Source organism: Glycine soja, chromosome 18 (genome assembly GCF_004193775.1).
Source record: "Glycine soja cultivar W05 chromosome 18, ASM419377v2, whole genome shotgun sequence".
Taxonomy (NCBI): domain Eukaryota; kingdom Viridiplantae; phylum Streptophyta; class Magnoliopsida; order Fabales; family Fabaceae; genus Glycine; species Glycine soja.
The window spans coordinates 4,233,951-4,255,802 of NC_041019.1; the positions used below are offsets into that span (position 1 = coordinate 4,233,951).

The 21,852-nt window shown below is 30.3% G+C and overlaps 3 protein-coding genes and 1 long non-coding RNA gene across 5 annotated transcripts; 2 read left to right on the forward strand and 2 right to left on the reverse strand.

Moving 5' to 3' along the window:
- Positions 1-372: 372 nt before the first annotated feature.
- On the reverse strand, positions 373-1,240 carry LOC114396722 (deoxyuridine 5'-triphosphate nucleotidohydrolase). Its single transcript, XM_028358849.1, has 2 exons — positions 979-1,240; positions 373-783 (listed from the first exon to the last, which is right to left on the reverse strand). The coding sequence occupies exons 1-2, from the start codon at positions 1,184-1,186 to the stop codon at positions 539-541; spliced, it is 453 nt and encodes a 150-aa protein (XP_028214650.1). The 5' UTR covers positions 1,187-1,240; the 3' UTR covers positions 373-538.
- Positions 1,241-5,485: 4,245 nt separating this feature from the next.
- On the forward strand, positions 5,486-7,727 carry LOC114395954 (aspartyl protease family protein 2-like). Its single transcript, XM_028357821.1, has one exon. It carries the CDS (start codon positions 5,941-5,943, stop codon positions 7,549-7,551), a length of 1,611 nt encoding a protein of 536 aa, XP_028213622.1. The 5' UTR covers positions 5,486-5,940; the 3' UTR covers positions 7,552-7,727.
- Positions 7,728-9,048: 1,321 nt separating this feature from the next.
- Positions 9,049-10,300, reverse strand: LOC114396110. The gene is made up of 2 exons (XR_003663231.1): positions 9,885-10,300; positions 9,049-9,416 (listed from the first exon to the last, which is right to left on the reverse strand). It is a non-coding gene; the product is annotated as an uncharacterized LOC114396110 (long non-coding RNA).
- Positions 10,301-12,859: 2,559 nt separating this feature from the next.
- LOC114397671 (transmembrane protein 56-B-like) lies at positions 12,860-18,231 on the forward strand. 2 transcript variants are annotated; one of them, XM_028359832.1, is made up of 9 exons: positions 12,860-12,968; positions 13,562-13,710; positions 15,084-15,172; positions 15,265-15,403; positions 16,256-16,330; positions 16,472-16,593; positions 16,676-16,751; positions 17,747-17,806; positions 17,901-18,231. In XM_028359832.1, exons 2-9 carry the CDS (start codon positions 13,588-13,590, stop codon positions 18,036-18,038), a joined length of 822 nt encoding a protein of 273 aa, XP_028215633.1. In that variant the 5' UTR covers positions 12,860-12,968; positions 13,562-13,587; the 3' UTR covers positions 18,039-18,231. The 2 variants fall into 2 exon arrangements, with proteins under 2 accessions (XP_028215633.1, XP_028215634.1); XM_028359833.1 differs by lacking the exon at positions 12,860-12,968 and adding an exon at positions 13,030-13,156.
- The last annotated feature ends 3,621 nt before the right edge of the window (positions 18,232-21,852 follow it).

Sequence of the window (21,852 nt, forward strand, 5' to 3'; positions counted from 1 at the left end):
GAACAGGTAGGTCGTTCAAAACCTACAAGTAACATCTAAAGATAAATGTGAAACTAATTATTGTATTACAGATTATAGCTGAAGTAGCTTAAAGATGGCCTACATTTAACAAGCTTGCAAGTTCAATATATTGATTTCTTTGGGTTGGTTTTGTAGATAGTTGATGGCTTATAGGTGCTACAAAAATAATTGATTTAAATAAGTTGAATATATTTTTTTGCAACTATTTTAGTCTTTTCTATCCGGAACTTAAACATTGATCCGTCCCTCACACCTTGAGGAACAAGAATCAAAATCCATATTGAGAGATATGTCAGTTCTTCAAACAAGGATGTCTACAAGGGGAAAAAATACTATAAAACCCAAGAGCAGTAAAGAAAGCATAAACAAGTCTAATTCTAAAATTCGATACGAACTTGAACATTGACAGTTTATCTCAGCAACACAAAAGTCCTAAACTAACACATTGGTGTACCATGATACGTTTGCTCAAAGGCAATTCATTGATTTCATTCCATTTCTATTACTATATCTATTCCTAAACTCCAGTGGATCCGAAGCCACCTTCACCTCTGAGAGTAGAATCCAAATCCTGAACCTCAACAACCTCCGGCATCACGATCTGCTGGATTATCATCTGTGCAACCCTGTCACCAACTTTTACTTCAAAATCAGTGTCTGAATGGTTGAACAATATCACCCCTACGGGACCCCTGTAATCCGCATCGATCACGCCCGCTCCCACATCGATCGAGTGCTTCCATGCTAATCCAGATCGCGGTGCTGAAAAGCAAAACAAAACGGGGAGATTTAAAGTTAGCACTTGGCTGGGAAAGAAAGAAGGGAGGGGAAGAGATTGCAAATTCGAATTCCCCCAAGTCATTCTAACAAACTAACATTTGCACAAAACACGCCAAAAAAATTAAAATTAGGGAAAAAAGAGAGAAAAATTGGATTTGGGAAGGGAAAGTTAGTTACCGATGCGAGCGTAGGTTCCTTCGGGGATGGAGATTGAAAGATCGGTGGGGACCAGAGCCTTCCCACGCGCCGGCACGGTGGTCGCGGCGGCGCTGGAGAGGTCGTAGCCGGCGGAGAGAGGGGAGGCCCTAGAAGGCAAAACGGCCTTGTCGGAGAGCTTCTTCACTCGGAAAAAAGTGGCGGAAACGACGCCGTTTGTCTCGGCCATTTCTGTAGCGAGTGGGAATGTAAAGAAACAAACGGAAATAATCAAATAAGTGCAGAAGCGAGAGAGTTGGGGTTTTATATAAGAATCGATGTTAGTTTTATTTTTTCCGCGCCAAACTTTCGCGCCATTTTTTTACATTGCGTTTGAAGAATGTGATACAGGGCCTCTTGTGTTGGGCTGGCTCAATTTTCGTTTTTTGTAAAGTTGAGCTTACACAACAAAAATACAAAATAAAGGTGTGAGCGCAACTTCGTTAACCTAATTTGAAGTTAAGATACTAAAAAAGTTACTTGTTATATCCAAGTAATAAAGGTGTGAGTGCAACTTTGTTATATCCACGTCCCTTCTTTTTCTGAGTAAATAGAAAAGTATATTTTTGAAAAATAAATTGAAAAGAAGAGTGAATATAACAACTGCCTTAAAAAGTTTAATTAGTTGATTTGCTGAAGGACATAAACTCAATTTAAGCCAAGCTACGTCTTGAGTTAAAAAACACATATATGGTTTTTTAATACAAAATACTCCTTTCCTCCCATCATAATCATCATTATAATTGTTTTACACAGATAAAAAAAATTAATAAATAAATTAAAGAAACAACAAAATTAACCTTATCATTAATTTTATTTAACCCATATCATTAATATCATAAGAGATATAAGTGAAAAAATAATTAATATTACATTATAAAACTAAAATGATAATTATTTTAGGACATATTTTTTCTTCTTATATAACAATTATGATAGGACATAAGAAGTATAAAACTAATAAATATATGTAAATAATATATGCACTAATATTTTAGGGTAAATAGTTACTTTTGTCCCCCTAAATATGTAATTCGCTTACAAATGTGTCCCTGAAAAATGAAAATATAAAATTTAGTTCCCGAAAGTGTAAAAAGTATAACAAATATATCAAACCGTTAACTTTCGTCCGTCACGGTTGATAAAATAGCCTATGTGACATAGAGAGATAAATTTATCGCTGAAATTGTCAACGTGATCATATGTAATTGCCAACATAGGGGCATATTTGTCATATAATATTTTTTTAACTTTTCGTCTCCCCACTCCGCTGACAAATACGTTCTTGAAAGATGAAAATACAAAAATTAGTTCCCGAAAGTGTAAAAAGTGCAACAAATATATCCAAATGTTAATATTAGATTGTGACTAATTATTATAATTTTAAAAAAATTATAATGATTGTGACAAATTTATTTAAACAAACTCATAAATTAAATTGAGTATAGAAGAAAAGAGAATACTCGTTTTATAAATTATAGATAATTTTTTTACACTCTCATGCTTGATGAAAGGTTCAAGTAAAAAAATGCTTATAGTTAAATTAGGTCCATGAATAATTTTTAGGGAAAATTGTAATTGCAATGACACTTTTAATTTGCAAAAACCATTCACCTCCTTTTGAATGATTTTTTTAAGGTTATGATTTTTTAAATAATCAGTCAATAAAAAATAATTTTGTATGATTAAAAAAATTAAAAATCAACAAACTTTTATTATAATTTATAATTTGATGTCATTGCATATATTAATAGACATTCATATTTTATTATGAAAAAAATTATAAAAAACAATTAAATAAATAATATTTGATTAAACAAAACCAATGATTTTTTTTATCATTTTATAGTAATTTTTTTTATGTTGATAGCATTTATTCAAGAGTTAACAACCAAATGATTGATTTTTTTGTAGTTGAAGAAAAGTAAGAAGAATTCATCAAAGCACTAAAAATTAACTTCCATTGGTGATATTTTATGCATGTCTCAACCGTTCATGAAACTTAAAAATTATATAACGAAAACAGACACTTACCGATATGATATAGCTCTCCCAAAATTTTGTCGCAGTCATTATAAATTTTTCAAAATTATAATAATTAGTAACAATCTATTATTAATGTCCGGATATATTTGTTGTACATTTTATACTTTCGGAGACTAAATTTTGTATTTTCATCTTTTAGGGGACGCATTTGTCAGTGAAGTAGGAAGACGAAAAGTCAAAAAAATATTATGACAAATATGGTCTTATGCTGACAATTAGAGATGATCACATTAACAATCATTTCAGTGACAAATTTGTTATTGTGTGCCATGTATGTTAATTTATTAACGGTGACGGATGAAAGTTAACGACCGGATATATTTGTTGCACTTTTTGCATTTTCAGGAACTAAATTTTGTATTTTCATCTTTCAGGAACGCATTTGTCAGTGAATCACACATTGAGGAATAAAAGTGACTATTTACCCGTTATTTATTATAAATTAATATGTATGAGAAGTTTGTACGAAAAAAAAGTAAATTTATCAAGTTTTATAATAATTATTTTTAAAATTATAAAAAATGTTTTTTTTATGAGTTGACTAAAGAGTACATAAAAATTAAACTCCTATAAATATAAACTATTAAATTATATTTGAATGGTCAACATTTTTAAAAAAAAATATACAGGATACTTGTTTAATTTAAATAGAAGCTTTTGAGCTGTAACAAAGAAGGTTATTAAAATGTCTTTGAAGAATTCCCTTATTTATTAATGTGTCGATTAGGTCAATGAAATAGAATATGGCTTTGAAGAATTCCTCTATATTTGACGAATAGAACATCAACTGAATAAATAAATAATCGAGACTTTGCAAGAATTGCAATCCCAAGTCCCAACCTCAAATGATCACGGTACTATCTGAACTAAAGCCACTGTCTTTTAGCACCATAGAGTCAAAAGTTGCTTTTGATGATGCAATGACCAAAGTTGAATTGGCACCAACTCCAGCTAGTTACACCTATTTTTCTAGACATTATTGCCTTATAATGTGACTGTTTTGGTTTTCTAGTCTTGAGACACTATCAATGCCTAAAACGAGCACAATGTATCAATAGTTGTCCAAGACTTTATGAAATGTTAATTATATTCAAAACCATGATGTGCCAATTTCAAATTTAGAAGCATCCCAAAGGATAGAGAAAGATACTATTAATATTTGTCAAAAGACTTTTTGGTTTGTTTAATGTACCCCGATGTGCCAATTTCAAATTCAGAAGCATCCCAAAAGAGAAAAGAAGAGAACTCGTAAAAGAAAGGTAGAAGGTTCAAATGTCAACAACAAGAAACTCCCACTTGGCTTGCAGCATAGCGTTTGAGTTATATTATGTCACATTTTCACCTACCTTGACAGATATGGAATTTTAATAGGGGATATAAGAATTCCAGGTGGACCTTCCCTGCAAGTTTGATCAAAATTTCAACGGGTCTCTAATTTCTCATTGTTTCCTTAGTGGTGCTTGGTTAGTGACTTAGTTCATACTTACATGGATGAATACTACGTACTTACATTTGCTTAGGATATGTATGACACGCGTATTAAATTTATATGGTACCACACTGTTAATTTGGTTCAATGTCTTGGGGGCTATTTTGATATCAAAAAGAAAAACTTTTGAAAATAGAAGGAAAAAATGTTTTGACCTTTGAGGTTTGGAAATAAATAAATGAAAGTGGAAAATAAGTTTGTTATGAGAAAAGGAAAGCAAGAAAAAAAATTGTGCGAAGAGAGATAAATTTGGATAATAGTGACTTAGTGAACAAGCTTTGATAATGATATAAATATGGTTAATTTATATTGTTGAACGAGTGTGATAATCACTACAAGAGTTGTATAATATGACTCATGGTGACTTGTTTTGAGGTGGAAAATAGACAGGAAATTTTTTAGGCGAAAAAGAAACTTACCTTCACACAAACATTAATAATAACAATTCCCTTATTAAAATAGTAAAAATTCTTAAAATTAATAAGGTCCGTATTTAAAAACTTAGAATAGAATAAGATAAAATTAACTAATGGTTGTCATAACTTGAATCTGCAATCTTTATCTGCATTCTTACTTTGTTGAAGTGGGTTTTGTTTGACTAGAACTACAACAATGTGAAAAGCTTTGCTCTTCTCGATAATTAGTCAAATATGATATTTCTTTTTTTGTTTTTATGACAGAAAGAAAAGGAAAAGAAAGTCAATGTCTATTTATATTCACTTGTCCTAGATTGGTTTAGTATGCCTAGGACTATATAATAAATTATACATGCAGATTACAAAATCTTACGTGTGAAGCGTGAGTTTGGACTTTTTTTATTTAAGACTTTCTCAACGAAAATCCTTTACCAGAAATTTCACGTAAAATAGTTCAATTTGGTAAAAATAATTTAATCAAACCACCTGTATAAAGTGACACATAAAACTTGATTTCAAAGTACCCTTGTCATTTCAACTTAACCAACATGATCCCCAAATTCATACTACCTAAGTTTCCACCTATATGTACCTCTCACTTTCTCTGGCTTTTAACCCTCTCAGTATATCCATATCACCTAGTCAAAGCTATCTTCGGCTAAAAGCCTAAAACTTCATTGATTCCCTTATTTCCTTGACTTTCATGTTTCATGTTTTAATTTGGATCTCAAAATTTCGCCTCCTTTTTTTTTCCCTTAGACCTTTAACTAAGTTATGCTTTAGCAAATTCTAGTGAATTGTTGTCCTTGTTTGTTCTGTTTGTGGGTTTCATTTCTTGTCTCCTAGGAATTTAAAAAAATAATTTGTCTATCCCCATTTTACAGATGTTAGGATTAGTACCTCAATCTTGTTTTCCATTGTTGAGTTATAAACTTTAGGTAATTTTCCAAACTTCATATTGTGTATGCCATCAAACAAGGAGAAAGCAGCATTATGCTCATGAAAGTTTCCCTGATTTTGGTCCTCCTTTCAATTTTCTGTGTCACTTTCAAACCATACACTGAAGTTGATGTTCAAAATGATCACAACAATGATCCAACTCTCGCCAACAAAGAATTTTGCAAGAAAGCCAAAAGTTCAGAATCAACTAGATTAAACAAGGAAGAAGATGGAGATGATGCTATATCAGCAAAGCCTCACAAAAGGTCAGCAAAGTTTCACCTAAAACGCAGGCCAATCAATCATGGGAATGAGCCTAAAACACACGCACTGGACTCAGCACTCAGGGATTTGGTCAGAATTCAGACTCTTCATAGAAAAGTCATAGAGAAAAAGGACACAAAAAGCATGTCATGGAAGCAAGAAGTCAAGGTTATCACCATCCAGCAGCAGAACAACCTTGCTAATGCTGTTGTAGCATCATTGAAATCTTCTAAAGATGAGTTTTCAGGTAACATCATGGCAACCTTGGAATCTGGGGCCTCTCTTGGCACAGGAGAGTACTTCATAGACATGTTTGTAGGTACACCTCTTAAACATGTTTGGTTGATACTTGACACTGGCAGTGACCTCAGTTGGATTCAATGTGATCCTTGTTATGATTGTTTTGAACAAAATGGACCCCATTATAATCCCAATGAGTCTAGTTCTTATAGGAACATAAGCTGCTATGATCCCCGGTGTCAATTGGTTTCTTCACCGGACCCTCTTCAGCATTGCAAGACTGAAAACCAAACATGTCCTTACTTCTATGACTATGCAGATGGTTCAAACACAACAGGAGATTTTGCATTAGAAACATTTACTGTGAACCTCACCTGGCCTAATGGGAAAGAAAAGTTTAAACATGTGGTGGATGTGATGTTTGGTTGTGGCCATTGGAACAAAGGCTTTTTTCATGGGGCTGGTGGATTGCTAGGACTTGGGAGAGGACCTCTCTCCTTTCCCTCACAGCTTCAATCTATTTATGGTCACTCATTTTCTTATTGTCTCACTGACCTTTTCAGCAACACAAGTGTTAGCAGCAAATTGATCTTTGGTGAGGACAAGGAGCTATTGAACCACCACAACTTGAACTTTACTAAATTGCTTGCAGGAGAAGAAACTCCAGATGATACATTTTACTATCTCCAGATAAAGTCCATCGTGGTAGGTGGGGAAGTGCTTGATATTCCTGAAAAAACTTGGCATTGGTCATCAGAAGGTGTTGGTGGTACAATTATTGATTCTGGCTCTACCTTGACCTTTTTCCCTGATTCAGCTTATGATGTTATCAAAGAAGCCTTTGAGAAGAAAATTAAACTGCAACAAATTGCTGCAGATGATTTTATTATGTCTCCATGTTACAATGTGTCAGGGGCAATGCAAGTGGAGCTACCGGACTATGGGATTCATTTTGCAGATGGGGCTGTGTGGAATTTCCCAGCAGAGAACTATTTCTACCAATATGAACCTGATGAAGTTATTTGTTTGGCAATTCTGAAGACACCTAATCATTCTCATCTCACAATCATTGGAAACTTACTACAACAGAATTTTCACATTCTGTATGATGTAAAAAGGTCTAGGCTGGGATATTCTCCCAGGAGGTGTGCTGAGGTTTAGCATCATGTTATTAGTTGTTAGAAATGGCGTTTAAAGTGTTTTTGATTGTCATCTTTTTCTTCTTCTTCTATTTGTTCTATTCTTCAAGTTTAGACAATCAAAATAATATGTAAGACCAAAGTATATATATATATTGTATGCAATTTCACTCAAAAAACAAATAATCAAAATATTGATATTTGTATGGTCCTATATGCAACAAACAAATAATTGGTTTTAGCTAGGGAATGTGGGTTGTTGACATAACATCTAATTATATAAGAAAATATTCATGGGTTGAAAGTGATGATTAGGTGTGTGACCAATATTAATTATATAGAATGAGAACAAGTCAAATAGTAGGTATGTTGGGTATGTGTGGCATGTGAAAATGCTAATATATTTTAAATTCTACACACAACCTTTAAGGCTCCTAGCAAGAAAATAATCCATAGAATTGAAGCTCTCGTGTGAACTTTATACAGATAGCTACTATTCTGTTTATATTCTATAATCTATATCATTGTCGATGTAACTTTTCTACCGTTTTCTTGGTAATACTCTTGTATCGGTTTCAACACACGGGGTTGTGGATTTTTCAGATGAGATTTCTTCGCGTTCAGAAAGTTTGAAAAGGAGCCATTCCCTTATGGAAGTAATCACGGTAGCTACTCAGTCATTCATTATGTTAAAGTGTTTCCTTTGAAAATATGTTACGAACGAAAGAAATGTTTGGGTTATACGCACATAATTTCGGTCTGGAATCAAAATCTGAAATACTACGTACTCTTCATTCAATATAAAATATATTGCTGATTCTTTTTTCATTAATTTTTATTCACACATTAATAGCATGTGGGGGGATTAAGAAAATAATTAGTTACTTTTGAAAAAGTTTATAAGAAAGTTGTAATTTTCTAATTTAAAATAAGTTAACTCAAACATGCACTAACTATAATTCAAATACACAATATATACAAGGAAATTCGATTTGGATTCACAAAATATATACCAGGGAAATTCAATTCGGATTCCTTAAGTAAAATTAAGATTTTAGCTTTATGGATGAAAAGTATATAATTAAGAAAATAAATCCGGGTGATTATTAGACTAATTATACCTAATTGAGATTTTTAAGAGACTAGTTATTCTTGACATAAAGAAACTAAAAAATGGAAAAAATACGTAGAAAATGCTTAAATCTATTTTTTATCTATGTAATTTTATGATTGTGCAATTTTGATTCCTAAAAAATTTATTCCACGTTTAGTCTTCAGTTTTTAAAATTTAACAATTTTATTTACTGTTAGGTCATCAAATTTTTAACATGACTAACATGACATCTAAATAATGATATGACATTAACGCATCGACATTGTAGATCGTGATAATTCACATGTATACTAACATAGCATAAACAATACAATTTTTGGTCATTGTTATTGCAACATAAACACATTGTTAGACTGCTAGGTCATTTGCTATGTCATTATGAAGTGTCTCATTATCACTTAGATGTCATGTTAGCAAACTCTGTTAAAAAAATGGATGACAATCTAACAGTTGTGAATCAAAATGGCTAATTTTTAAAAACATTGAAGACCAAATGTACAATAAAATAAATTAAGGGACCAAAGTGGTACAATCCTCAATGTGTAACCCTTCATCAGCCTACCAGCATTGGACGGAGTTGGTGAAACAACTTTTTTGACATCCTCTTGCAAGGCAGTGTTGATATCAGCAGGTACTTCGGTGACCTTGGCATATGCTTCCTTAGCTATCTTTGTAATAAGCTCAACTTGTATGGTTTTTTCCCATTTCTCCCTTTCTTGTTTAAGAGTTCCATACACTTGCATTACGTGATCAGTGAAGTCCCTTTCATCCATCTATGTATCCAAAGTAGATTTAAGCATAAGAAAAAAAAAGTGAAAAGAGATAGGTATCTTACTTCATTCATGTATATAGAAAATGTTTATACATCTTCATACAAGAGAAACTCTACTTCTATAATTATTGATAATATCATTTCAAGATCGCATAGATAAATAGATAGATAGACAATTAATGATGATAATTTTCACTCAAAGCAAGGTATTACATAGCCGAAAGCCACACTTTGTAATGATAATGATAATGAACATTAGTAGCAATAACCAAGGTATTATTAGTTGCAGCAGAGCAATGTTTTTGGATCGAGTAATCTGAATAATTACAGCCAATGCTTGCAGACGAACCTATGTTCAAATTTTCTGAATGTGCAAGGGTTGCATCTAGTGAAATTTTGGTTGGAGTTGAAACTATTAATGGTTGCATCAGAGAAGTTTTGTTTCCGTTGTTAAATGAGTGGTGTGTACCTGGATTTTTATTTAGGTTGTCTAATGACACAGATGTGGTTTCAGTTGCAGCATTGTTTCTCTTGTCTCTTTTGGCTTTGTACATAGCCAAATCAATTTCAAATGCCCATAGCTCTACATCTATGTTCTTTCTCGGTTGTTGCTTGACATTGTGACTCATACTCCAAATCAAACAATTCACTTGGAAACCTGCACGACTGAAGTATGTGTTTGATTTAACACATTTTCATGCAAATTTTATGAGAAGAAAAAATTCATAATTTTTTATTCAATGGTCCTTTGAGATTTCTCAAAGGAAAACCAAACACACACTTCTTAATTACTACACTAGTATTCTAATCCCATAATGACCAAGATCATTTCATGTAGCTTCTTGATCATAATATTTATATTGCTCTCTTTTCCACCACCACCTATTTTCTTTTTCCTTGATGATAGGCATTAGGCAACACTGTATCTTATAGAGATGAACACACGCACTGCACAGCTTAGGAAATGTTCCCACTTCATTGCTTAGAAACTAAGCTAGCAATATTTTATGTTAGCCAAATTCTATCCTCGGGAATCGATTATATGCTGCACCTCACTCATCACCTATTGCAGATGCCAAGCCTAATTAATCTATGGACACACGATACTAAATATATTTAAGATATATCAGTTTTAATTTAATTGACAATAATTATTACGTGATCATCAATTTTGCTTCGCTTTCGTATTACACTGATGTAATGCCAAATACAATATGACACGGCGAAATGATCACCCTATCAATTAATTAAAAATTAGCCGAAAATTATTTGACATTTTTAGGATATATAGAAATTAGAAAGAGAAAATGAAGAGATGTAAGATAGTATAGGATATAAGAATATAGATCGATCGGGAGAATATTAGAATTATAAAAAATGTTGCATATAATTTTTTCTTTTTTTGGTGGATATAAAAAAATGAATTATTCTTTTTTATATTTTTTTATACTTTTTATGCCTACGTTCTATTGTTTGTTATACCGAAAAGCAATTATTCTGTCCAATAACTAAGGGGAAAACATCGAAAAAGTATATAAATATGAGTTGTATGAGGAAATTAATCTATAGTAAGAAGCAAATTTTCTATTTCAGTTATATGCACATATTCCCGTTGAATCACATTTGTATATACCATTGTGAATTTGTGAAACAATTCATGTATGCCTCATTGATTTCACTCTCTCAATTAGATATTCTTAATATTTTTTCCCTTATCTTATTTGGATTTGTATTTCACACAATAATCGTGCAATTAGCTAAAAAATATCTCTCAAACATCTAAAATTTTCATATTTTATTTTTAATTTTATACTCATTTTTCTTAATGACCTATCATTTCTAATTATCTTTTTTTTATTTTCTATCATAATCTGAATATTAATATTTTTTAAAATTTCAAATAATTAATTAAAATAATCTTATATCACAATTTAAATTATTTATAATAAATTTAAAACATAGTATATCTATATATCCTTTTTTATTATTTATATAAGTACATTAACAAATTATAATTACAACTAAACTTAAAATACACCCAAGTGAAGCTTGATAAGATACTCCTTTTAAATAATAAGTAAGTGTATATTAATAAATGCTTGTGGAATTTTTGTTAACATATACTCACTTATTTTTCACAAGAAATATATGTTAGCAAACTATATCTACCATTTATCTTAAAATATACTTAGGTGTAGGTTGGTAATGCACTCCTTCTAAAAACAACTAGATATATATTAACAAATCTCATTATTTATATATTTAAAAACATTTATTTATTATCAAAATTTTAAGGTATTTATTATCAATTTTAATTACAAAAAAATAGTCATTTATTTGTTATATATAATATTAGTTTTAGATAACTTGAAATCACTCATGTATCTTTGAATTTTTTGTTTTATATTAAACCCTCTGTTATGATAGAAAAAAATAATTATAGGTATCTAAAGAACAAACACTTTAAAATTAAAAAGAAAAAGAAGTCATATTTATACTTTTTTTATTTTGACTATTTTACTAAATAATTACAAAACTGCTAGATAGTTAAAGGAAAGTAAGATAATAATAATAATAATAATAATAATAATAATAATAATAATAATAATAATAATAATAATAATAATAATAATAATAATAATAATAATAATAATAATAATAATAATAATAATAATAATAATAATAATAATAATAATAATAATATAATAATAATAATAATAATAATAATAATAATAATAATAATAATAATAATAATAATAATAATAATAATAATAATAATAATAATAATAATAATAATAATAATAATAATAATAATAATAATAATAATAATAATAATAATAATAATAATAATAATAATAATAATAATAATAATAATAATAATAATAATAATAATAATAATAATAATAATAATAATAATAATAATAAAATAATAATAATAATAATAATAATAATAATAATAATAATAATAATAATAATAATGCTTGCTGGGAAACAAAACAACAACATATTCTTATCAACCTTTTTTGTGTCATGCTCACTAAGGTATCATTTATGTAAAAAAAATAATCAACAAATATGACTTATTATTATTTAATGAGTTTCACGTTGTAATTATTATTAGTTTAATTTTAATTCACTATTAATGTATTTTTTTTTACATTTGTTAGCCATACAAAAATTACTTAAGGAGTCTTTGGTTCAAATTATATTAAACTCATTTTTAAGTAAGATCTCAGAATCATCAATCAGGTTTTTAATGTTTTCCTAAAAAAATGAAATGACTTGATATAACTTTTAAATTATTTCTTATAAAATTCAATACTTTTTAATGATGTCATAAGTCATAATTAAGCATAATAATTTTTTATATTTTTAGTATTTTATTTTATTTAAAATATAATTATGAGCAGTATATATTATTTAATTTGACGGATAAAGGGAACAATCAATAAGTTTCGTTTTGACTGAACATAGGCAAGAGTTTGATGTTGCGTTGAGATGGCTTACACGCTCCCTACCCTTCCATAATTGTTGGTCTCTTTCAGTGCCTCAGGTCTGTTTCTCTCTCTCTCTCTCTCTCTCTAAATTAAAGTTTCAAGCTTCAATTGAATGAGTGTACTAAGTCATAATGGGTCACCTAATTTCTTTCAATTCACTTCCATTATAGTATTTCCTGATTTTCCTTCACACGCTGCTGTTTGGTCTTTCTTAATTTGCCTCTTCTTTTCTCTTTTTTTGTTGGTATGCTTTGCCGCTGTTATTTTTATGTATAATCATCATCATTATTATTATATGAATATGATGTGCTCAGATGACTTTTCCCTTTGTCCTATTAGCTATTTCCTTTGATGGGGTTTGTTTGTTTGTTTTCCAAGAATTTTTCTTAACTGGTTCTTCCTATGGTCATCATGGCTTGAATAGTCAGCTTGTGCTGAAAGTCATGTGAATTGTGCAGTGTGCAAATGAAACAACTACTAGTACTATTGTAGACAAGTTTTCCTTCTCCATTACTCACGGAAAACTTTAATTTTTTTTATTCCAGTTTCTTGTTGAGTGGGGATTCCACCCCCCTTTTTTGTTTGCTTCAATAGAGGTTCCTTTATTGTTGATGGGCACTCATGCAATATGTGTGTTTTTTTTATGCAGTTTGGTGTTTTCAACAAGTTGATTGGATGGGATTTGCTTTGTCTTTTGGTTCCTTGCCTGTTTTGGTTTCCTCTTATGACTTTGCTACCCCAAATAAAGAAATTCAATGGCTGGGGTCTGTCTTCACTGGCATCATCTTCTGTGTTGTTGTAAGTAAAATGAGTTCATCAATTTCAGTGGCTTCTATGTGGCAAATGCCTCTTATGTCTCTATGGGCCCAATTAGGTTTTTGAAGGCATGATTGTAGAATATCATTTTATAAACATCACAAGGAAAAGAAAAAAGGGAGAGAAGGGGTGGGGAGGGATTAGGGATATTCCTTTTCTTAAACTGAACTAAGATGGCTGATAAGTGATAATTCAGATGAAGGATTGGATGTATAAGAATATTATTATCCAAAAGCAGGATACTAAATCAATATTTTTCCATAGTATAATATCCCTTTGAATGTATATGAGGGAATTACTATTTGTTAATCATGCATATTATTTTCCAAAAGCAGGATCAGTTTTGGGATGTGATATCCATACAGTAGGAGTTACTACTAGTCTTTTGATACTAACATTACATATCAGGTTTAGGGTGTAATTTGGAGAGTAGGTATCTTCAAAATGATGTTATTATTGTATAACCTGGTTAAATGTGGTTTATGGGGAAGAAGCAAAAAAAGAAAAATTCAATTGAAAAGGAAGAGCTTGTGTTCTTGTGCATTTTTTATGGTGAAGTTATTGGTAAAAGCTTTGTAGATATGGGGCTGAGTGGGTAGTTATGGAACATCCTTAGACTGAAGTTGCAATTGTGTGCTTACTCTGGTTTGGGAAGAAGTGTTTCATTTTAAGTGCTCTGCTGGATTCTTTATTTCAAAGAAATATGGTTCACTCTCATTATTTATTTTGTATTGCTCCCAAAATGATTTTCATAGATGATGACACCATTCCTTTAACAACAATTCGAGAGGAAAATTGAATGCTTTACTGTTCAGCAAAAGATTTTATGCATAAGTTGTCTTGTCATTGCCGTCAACATAACAATTGAAGATTATATTTAACATTAGGGTTTAATGCCTTTTACTTCGTCTGCATAATTTTGCTTTGCACTTTATATTTTGAACTTATGATGATCGAGAGTTTGTTCCTTTATGGCTTTCATATCCAATTGGATTTTCACTTAATAACAACCTGAAAATCTCTTTGAAAGTAATTTCTTATTGACTGTATCTTAGTATAGGTCTATGAACTCTGAGTCTCTGACTATTTGTTTTTGTAGCTTCAGATCCTGATGTCTTTACTCTTTTGGTTATTTGAGAGTGTAAATTGAGAATGGAGTTGAAGTTTGAAATTTTAGGTTTATATACATGCACTAGTGTTCTTTCATTCCCTTTTCTTATTGCTCTTGTTAAACATATATGTCCAGTTTTGGATGAATGGGGAGATAAAAATAAAAAATTTCTAATCTTCTGGAGGTTACTTTGTTTAACAATTAACAAGTGCAAATTGATCCTTTTTTCATTTCCTTCTTGAAGGTTTATAGATTGACTGCTATTTTGAGTTCTCTGTTGTTCAAGGGATATGGCAAATTGAGTAGTGCAGAGAAAATTGAATGGAATAACCGGTAAAATACCTTTGTATAAAGATTTATGTTTTTATTTGCTTTGTCCATGATTGAATTTTTTATGTTAACTTTAAGACATTTTGCCAATGCAGGGGATTCTCAACATTTCATGCTCTGTTTGCATCATTTACGTCATTTTACCTCTTGGTGTTATCAGATATTTTCAACAAGGATTCACATGAAGAACTTGTTATTAATAGATCATCCACTTTCTCAAATTCGGTACTGGGGGTATGTTGAAGATAATGCAAGTAAAATTTAACTTGTTTGATTCGTCATAAGTTGATTTTTAAATCCTTTTATACTCTAACTATATTTGGGCTAAAATGATCGTGATGCTTGTGAGGATATTGGTAAAATATACAGACTGAAAAGTTATATGTTATTACTTGTTATTTTAGCATTTTCTGTTTATAATTCAATGTTCATGTAGTTCTATCTTTAATCTTCTTCAGGTACTAAGTACTAAATCAAGCAGAAGCCTAGATTTGTATAGGTCATAGTGCTTTTAAAACGAACCCGTGTCTTTTCTTGTTTAGCATTCAGTTTTAGATTGTGTATCTTCTATGATAAATGCAAGAGCCACAAAAGCATTTTTTTAATAATGAAATGTTAATTGTAAAAGAGTTAATTATGAAATGAATAAATTTGAAGTTTTCAAAATTATTCATTTCATTATTAACTCTTTTACAATTAACATTTACACCAAACAGAACAGTGGTCACAAATCACATACATCAAATTAATAGGAAAGACTCCTGCATGGTGTGCTCTTTGGAATAGGAAAGGCTCCTGCATGGACTTGGTGCATGCCCCCAGTTGATCATTATAAATTTGGTAGTTATTTGTTGGGACCCAGATTAGCATTTTCAAGCCAACTTTTAGTTTCCCATTGGTCTGGTGCACATGCTGGTGTCCTGTTACTCTTTATTTTTAATCTTCCTGTTTCTTCTATTTTGATATCTCTTATCTAATTCGGTAATTCCTATGAGTAACATTATTGTTTTGCCTTATTACAACAATGATTGTCCTGTTGGCTTATTTGTGATTTTGTCTTCTACAATATTTCCCCTCTTTTTACAGATTTCTATAGGTTATTTTCTAGCAGATCTGGCAATGATTCTTTGGCATTTCCCAGCTTTAGGGGGTCTGGAATACGTAAGTTGAAAAGATATTAAGTTTTCTTGCTATGTTTAATATAGTAGATGATATTAGACATTCTATTTTTTTGCACATTGAACTCAGTATCCAGGTTTTCTGTTTAGGAAGCGGTAAACTAACTTCATTCTTGGTATTTAGGTTTTACACCATGGGTTGTCCATGTTTTCAATTATCCAATCTTTGCTATGTGGTCAAGGACAGATCTACATACTAATGGTTCTTTTCTCTGAGAGCACAACTCCTTTTGTAAATCTAAGATGGTAAATATGTTGTTCAGAGTTTGATTTCATCATCTCATGTACTTTAGTTAACATTGACTTATTACTTTAATTACATATTCAGGCACTTGGATATTGCTGATCTTAAGAGCTCCAAACTTTACGTCTGGAATGGCATTGCATTGTTCTTCGGGTGGTTGGTACTGTATAATATACTTTTGACCTCAATTCTAATTCCATTGTAGTATCCAAAGGAACTGCTTATGGTCATGTATGGTTATATTTTGGTTTTTTTTTCTAATTTTTTCTTGAGTTTGGGTGAGTCTTATGTTGAGTCAAAAGGAGCAAGTAGTGATGGTGATAAAGATAATTGGAAGGGATAATCAGAAGGGTTCTAACAAAACGTATACTGCATATTGCATGCCGAAGGAGGAAACCTTGTGAAGATGTTTTCCCTCATTCTATTTTTAACATATAGTTTTTTTTAAAATAAATGCACAAATACTTTGGGTAGATCCTAATTCTTTTCTTATCGTATCCTATTGACTCACCAAACAATAGATTAAAATTTAAAATAGGATATGATAGCATTTCTTATCCTATCTTCTTTATCCTGACCATCAAGGAAGTCCATGGTGTTAATAGTAATACAAAACCATTTTGGTGTCTTTACCAGACATCTTAAGCTTTTAGGATAGTTGATTCTTGACATGATATCAAAGTCTCTATAACCGAGTAATTTAGAGTTTGATCTACCATAGTCATTCTTTTAAATAAAAGTTGAATTCAAGCAGAAGGTAGTTGGCTGGCTAATGCATTGCCCACACTTCAAACTTGAAAGGGCAATTTCTTGAAGGGGACATGTTAGAGATATAAAACTATTTATGTGCTTTCACGTATCTGCTTAGGGGCCGTTTGTTTTATTTTGCTAACTTCATTTGCATGATTTCGCATGTGGAAAACACATTCCAATGCTCCGATTTCTCAAAGTAATTATTTTTCCACTTCAGTTGTGAATCTGTTTGATCCTGAATCCAAACAGGCTCTTATATGTTAGCAAAGATTTCAAACTTTGTTGTGATCTGTTTCTTATTCCAATGATTGTTTGTAATGATGGAATTGTGAAACAAGTTTACTTCGTTGTTCTAATACAAATCTTGACATGCTTTATCCCTTTATATATTTTGTGCTGCAGATTGCAAGGATTTTCCTATTTATGTTCTTTTTTATCCACATGTGGACCCATTTTGACGAGGCAAGCATTTTCTCTGTGATTCATATAACTTCACAGTTTTTCCTTTGATTCTCATCTAGGAAACAAATCCAAACTTTTTGCTCCCTAATTTCAGGTTAAGGAGATCTACCCATTGGGTTTTTACAGCTTGCTTGTGGTGCCTCCAGTGTTGGCAATGATGAATTTGTTTTGGTTCTGGAAAATTGCCAAGGGTTTGGTTAAAACTATATCAAAAGCAAAGCATAGCATATGAGCCTACCAAATGGCCATTTAATTACTTTAGCACAGTTGTGATTAACATTTTTTCCCCCATTTAACTTGCAAGATTCAGTACAGTTCTATGCTGTATATTTGGCATTAAGCAATTGAATATATTTTTCCGTGACTACATGTATTCAGAATCATTACAGAACAGCAAGAGCTAAAAGCCTAAAACCACAAAGTTATAATATCTGTCATCACATAGTTCAAAGATTGCTGATAAAAAAAAAAACATAGTTCAAAGATTCTGTAGCATCTTTCTTATCTTCTAATTAACCATTATGACTACAATTGGATTGAATATAACTCAAGCTTCAGTTTCATGCCTATATTGTTTATTACCTACAAACATTACATGAGGATATCAGCCTACTACTGTGCCTTGATGAGTTTACTATTTCTTTCTAAGAAGGCCAAGTGAAAGTTTAGTGCATTTCCAAGTGCTTGACCTGCTTTGAGTAATCAACTAAATCATGTTACTAAACTTTGAAAGGTGAAGATATGAAGGAGTTAGCATTTCCCAGAATATAACTCAAAACCTCAGCAAAGGGTAAAGCCAACTTGCAATGGAATTTAAACATGTATAATCAATAAACCTTGTAACTTGGAATGCAACTTTCTATATGGTACAGGTCTCAAGACTAACTTTTTTGTGACAAAAACTAAGACTTTTTGTTTTTGAGAAAGGAAATAGAGACTAGAGAGAGAAGATAGAATATGAGTAAAAAGAAGCATCAGAATCAACATCCAACGTGTACTGAAAAAAGCAGTAGATAGCAGCGCATAGAAATCTTAGTTTAATTGACTGTTGATTATTTGATTTGCTTTCTGACCAAAACCAAATCTTTAATTTTTTTCACATGTGAAACTTTTTTTCTTTTCTGTTGATAATTTCACATATGAATCTGACAACTGTTTCCGCGTCCCTCTTTCCAAAATTAAAATGTGTAAAGCATTTTATTGATTGGGTCCATGTTCATTATTTGTATATATGCATGTTGTAAGCTTTTAATATACACATAATAAATAGAATAAAAAACATATGTTTTTTAGTTTAATTACAAAACTATACAATTTCCTGATATACAACGAGCTTGAATAGTAGTCTAAATTATAATTACAAGACTTGTTATTTTTATATTGGCTAAATTATTATTTTTATTTCAATCTCAACCCCAAAATTGAATGTTGACCGTAACATGTCGTACTTTTATTGGACGTTGACAGTCACATGTCGTGTTTTTATTAGACGCTTAATTTCGTGTAACGATCAACATAAACAATTAACGGTAAACGTCCAATTTCAAAGTTTGGGGATTGAAATAATGAGATTACAAACAACTAAGGATTAAATTAGTAAATTAAATTATAGGAGGACCAAAATAAAAAATCTGTGAGACAAATAGATTGCAATTTAATCTTTTATATTTTCCAGACTTTTAATAATTCTACTCTAATTAAAATTAAAAGACTAAACAATAAACAAGCCTAGCCATAATATAATTGAATTAATTTGGGGGAGAGGGAACCCCCTCGTAACATATATCAAGCTTAGTGGGAAAAAATAGCCTGGCTAAAAAATCCAGTGCTCAAACCGAACTGCAAATAGTTGCTTGAGATTAAAAAAAAAGAAGAAGAAAATCAATTTAAATTAATTGTAAAAAATTATAACTCTCTTGCAACTCTTGAGACTGTTCTTCCCAGACCCAGAGAAGCAATGGGGATCGATCTTAAGGCTTGGGGTTGGGGCTAAGAAAAAAATACAACTCTTGAGACCGTATGCATAATGGTGAAAAGGTAGAATTATTTAATCAGTTTCTAAACTATTTGAAATTTTTTAAGTAAGTTCCTAAACTTAAAAAAAAAAAATTGGATCCTTTATCATGTAACTTTCTTATATATAAAAACACACTGTAAGTTATCTTTTTTTTTTTTAATGATTTCAAACCACCACAAACTAATATCTCATTTTTTTTTATGATTTCAAACCATCATAAACAAATATCAAGAGATCTACTTTATTAGTTTAGAGATTTTTTTTTAAAGTTTAAGAAACATTTAAAATTCTCAAACAAAAAAGTGGACAGCTGACCTATTTTGGACCACTCCTTCCCTCAAAGATAGATCCACTGCATTATATACAGTTGAATCTCTTGCATATTTGTCTAAGGATAGCCAGAAGTAATTTGTGGAATACAATCCATCATCACCTTCAGCCCTTTCCTAAAAATGTCTGGCTCTGTCCAGGCAATTTCAATGAAGTTTTAATGAGTTTGAAAAACTGATGCAAAAGGGGATAAATAGATGGAGCAAGACAACATCTAAAAGGGAAGATCAACATATTACTAATTCTAGTATAAAATTCAAATGTGAATCATTGATTGATAGGTGAAAAAATTGAAAACAGAGTGATTTCATCCTTCAATAGGGGTGGCAAAATGGCTTGCCTTGTCCCTGGCTCACCAATAATGAGTCATGATAGACTAATTAGCTTCTAATGATGGACTGTAAATTCTGACACATTTCGTTTAGGGGTAGATTGTCAGGTTATTGGGTCAACCCGTCAAAAATGATTTTTTTTAATATCTTATTTTATAAAATTAATTCAAATGAATAAATTTAATTTTTCTTAAAGAGGAATAAATTTAAGTAGAGAAGGTAAGGTATATCAATTGATTATCCTAAATTTGATTTCAATATAATTTTTCTTATAATTATGAGAGAAATTGAATTTATAAAAAATAACAAATATGTATTTTGATTTTTGAAGAAAATTATAAACTTTTAAAAAAAATATAAAGTAGCAATCCAAATCCTAAACACCTACTAGTACTTGTATTTTATTTTAAAAAAATGTATCTATGATAAGTTGGTGGGTCAACCCATCTTATTGTTCACCTGCTGGACTAGCAGGTTAAGTAAGGCGGGTTAGGTTCTCTACCTCATCCCACCAAATTGATAGTGGACTGGACAACTTGATTTAACTTGTTTTGTCACATGTACTAAAACATTATTGAGGTTTCTTACTTAATTAATATTCTTCTTTATAACTATTTTTTAATTTGTATTTTTATGAAATATTAAAAAATGAAAAAAGAAAATTTTTATAAAAAATTTAACAATACTCTCAATAAAATAACATTAAATTTCGTGATTGAATCACCTGACACCACCCTAATTTCTAACATTCTACAATTTTTTTTTATCAATAATTATATATACACACATCAACATCACTAATACTATTAATATTTTTCCTAAAAAATATTATTAATATTTATGATTTTTTCCCTTTATTATTACATCATACTTTCATTTATTATTTCTACACTTTTTATCATATTCATGCATTATTTTTTAATTTTTATCAAGATGTGTGATGTGTATTTTAATCTGAAAGATATTGATATTTTTTTAAGAATTACATGTGTGTCAATCTTATCTGATTGAAATAAAATCATTAGATTAACATAATCGAAAAATTTTTATCTCTAAATATTTAACACAATTACAAAATTAATCCATAATATTAATATAGTGATGTAAGATTTCATTATATTTATATGAAAAAAAAATTTATTCAATAAAAGAATTATGCTAGATTGTACTATATATAATTTTTTTTTAACCAATCACAGTTACGCATGCAGATGAATTAGTATTGATGCAATGAATTAGGAGAAAAAAATCAATAAATTAATCTCTAACATACTAAATTAGTCTCTTCTAAATCTCTGGAAAAAAAAAATCAATTACAAACAAAAGAAAAAAATGTGTAGTATAAGAAAATAAAACGCCATATATTT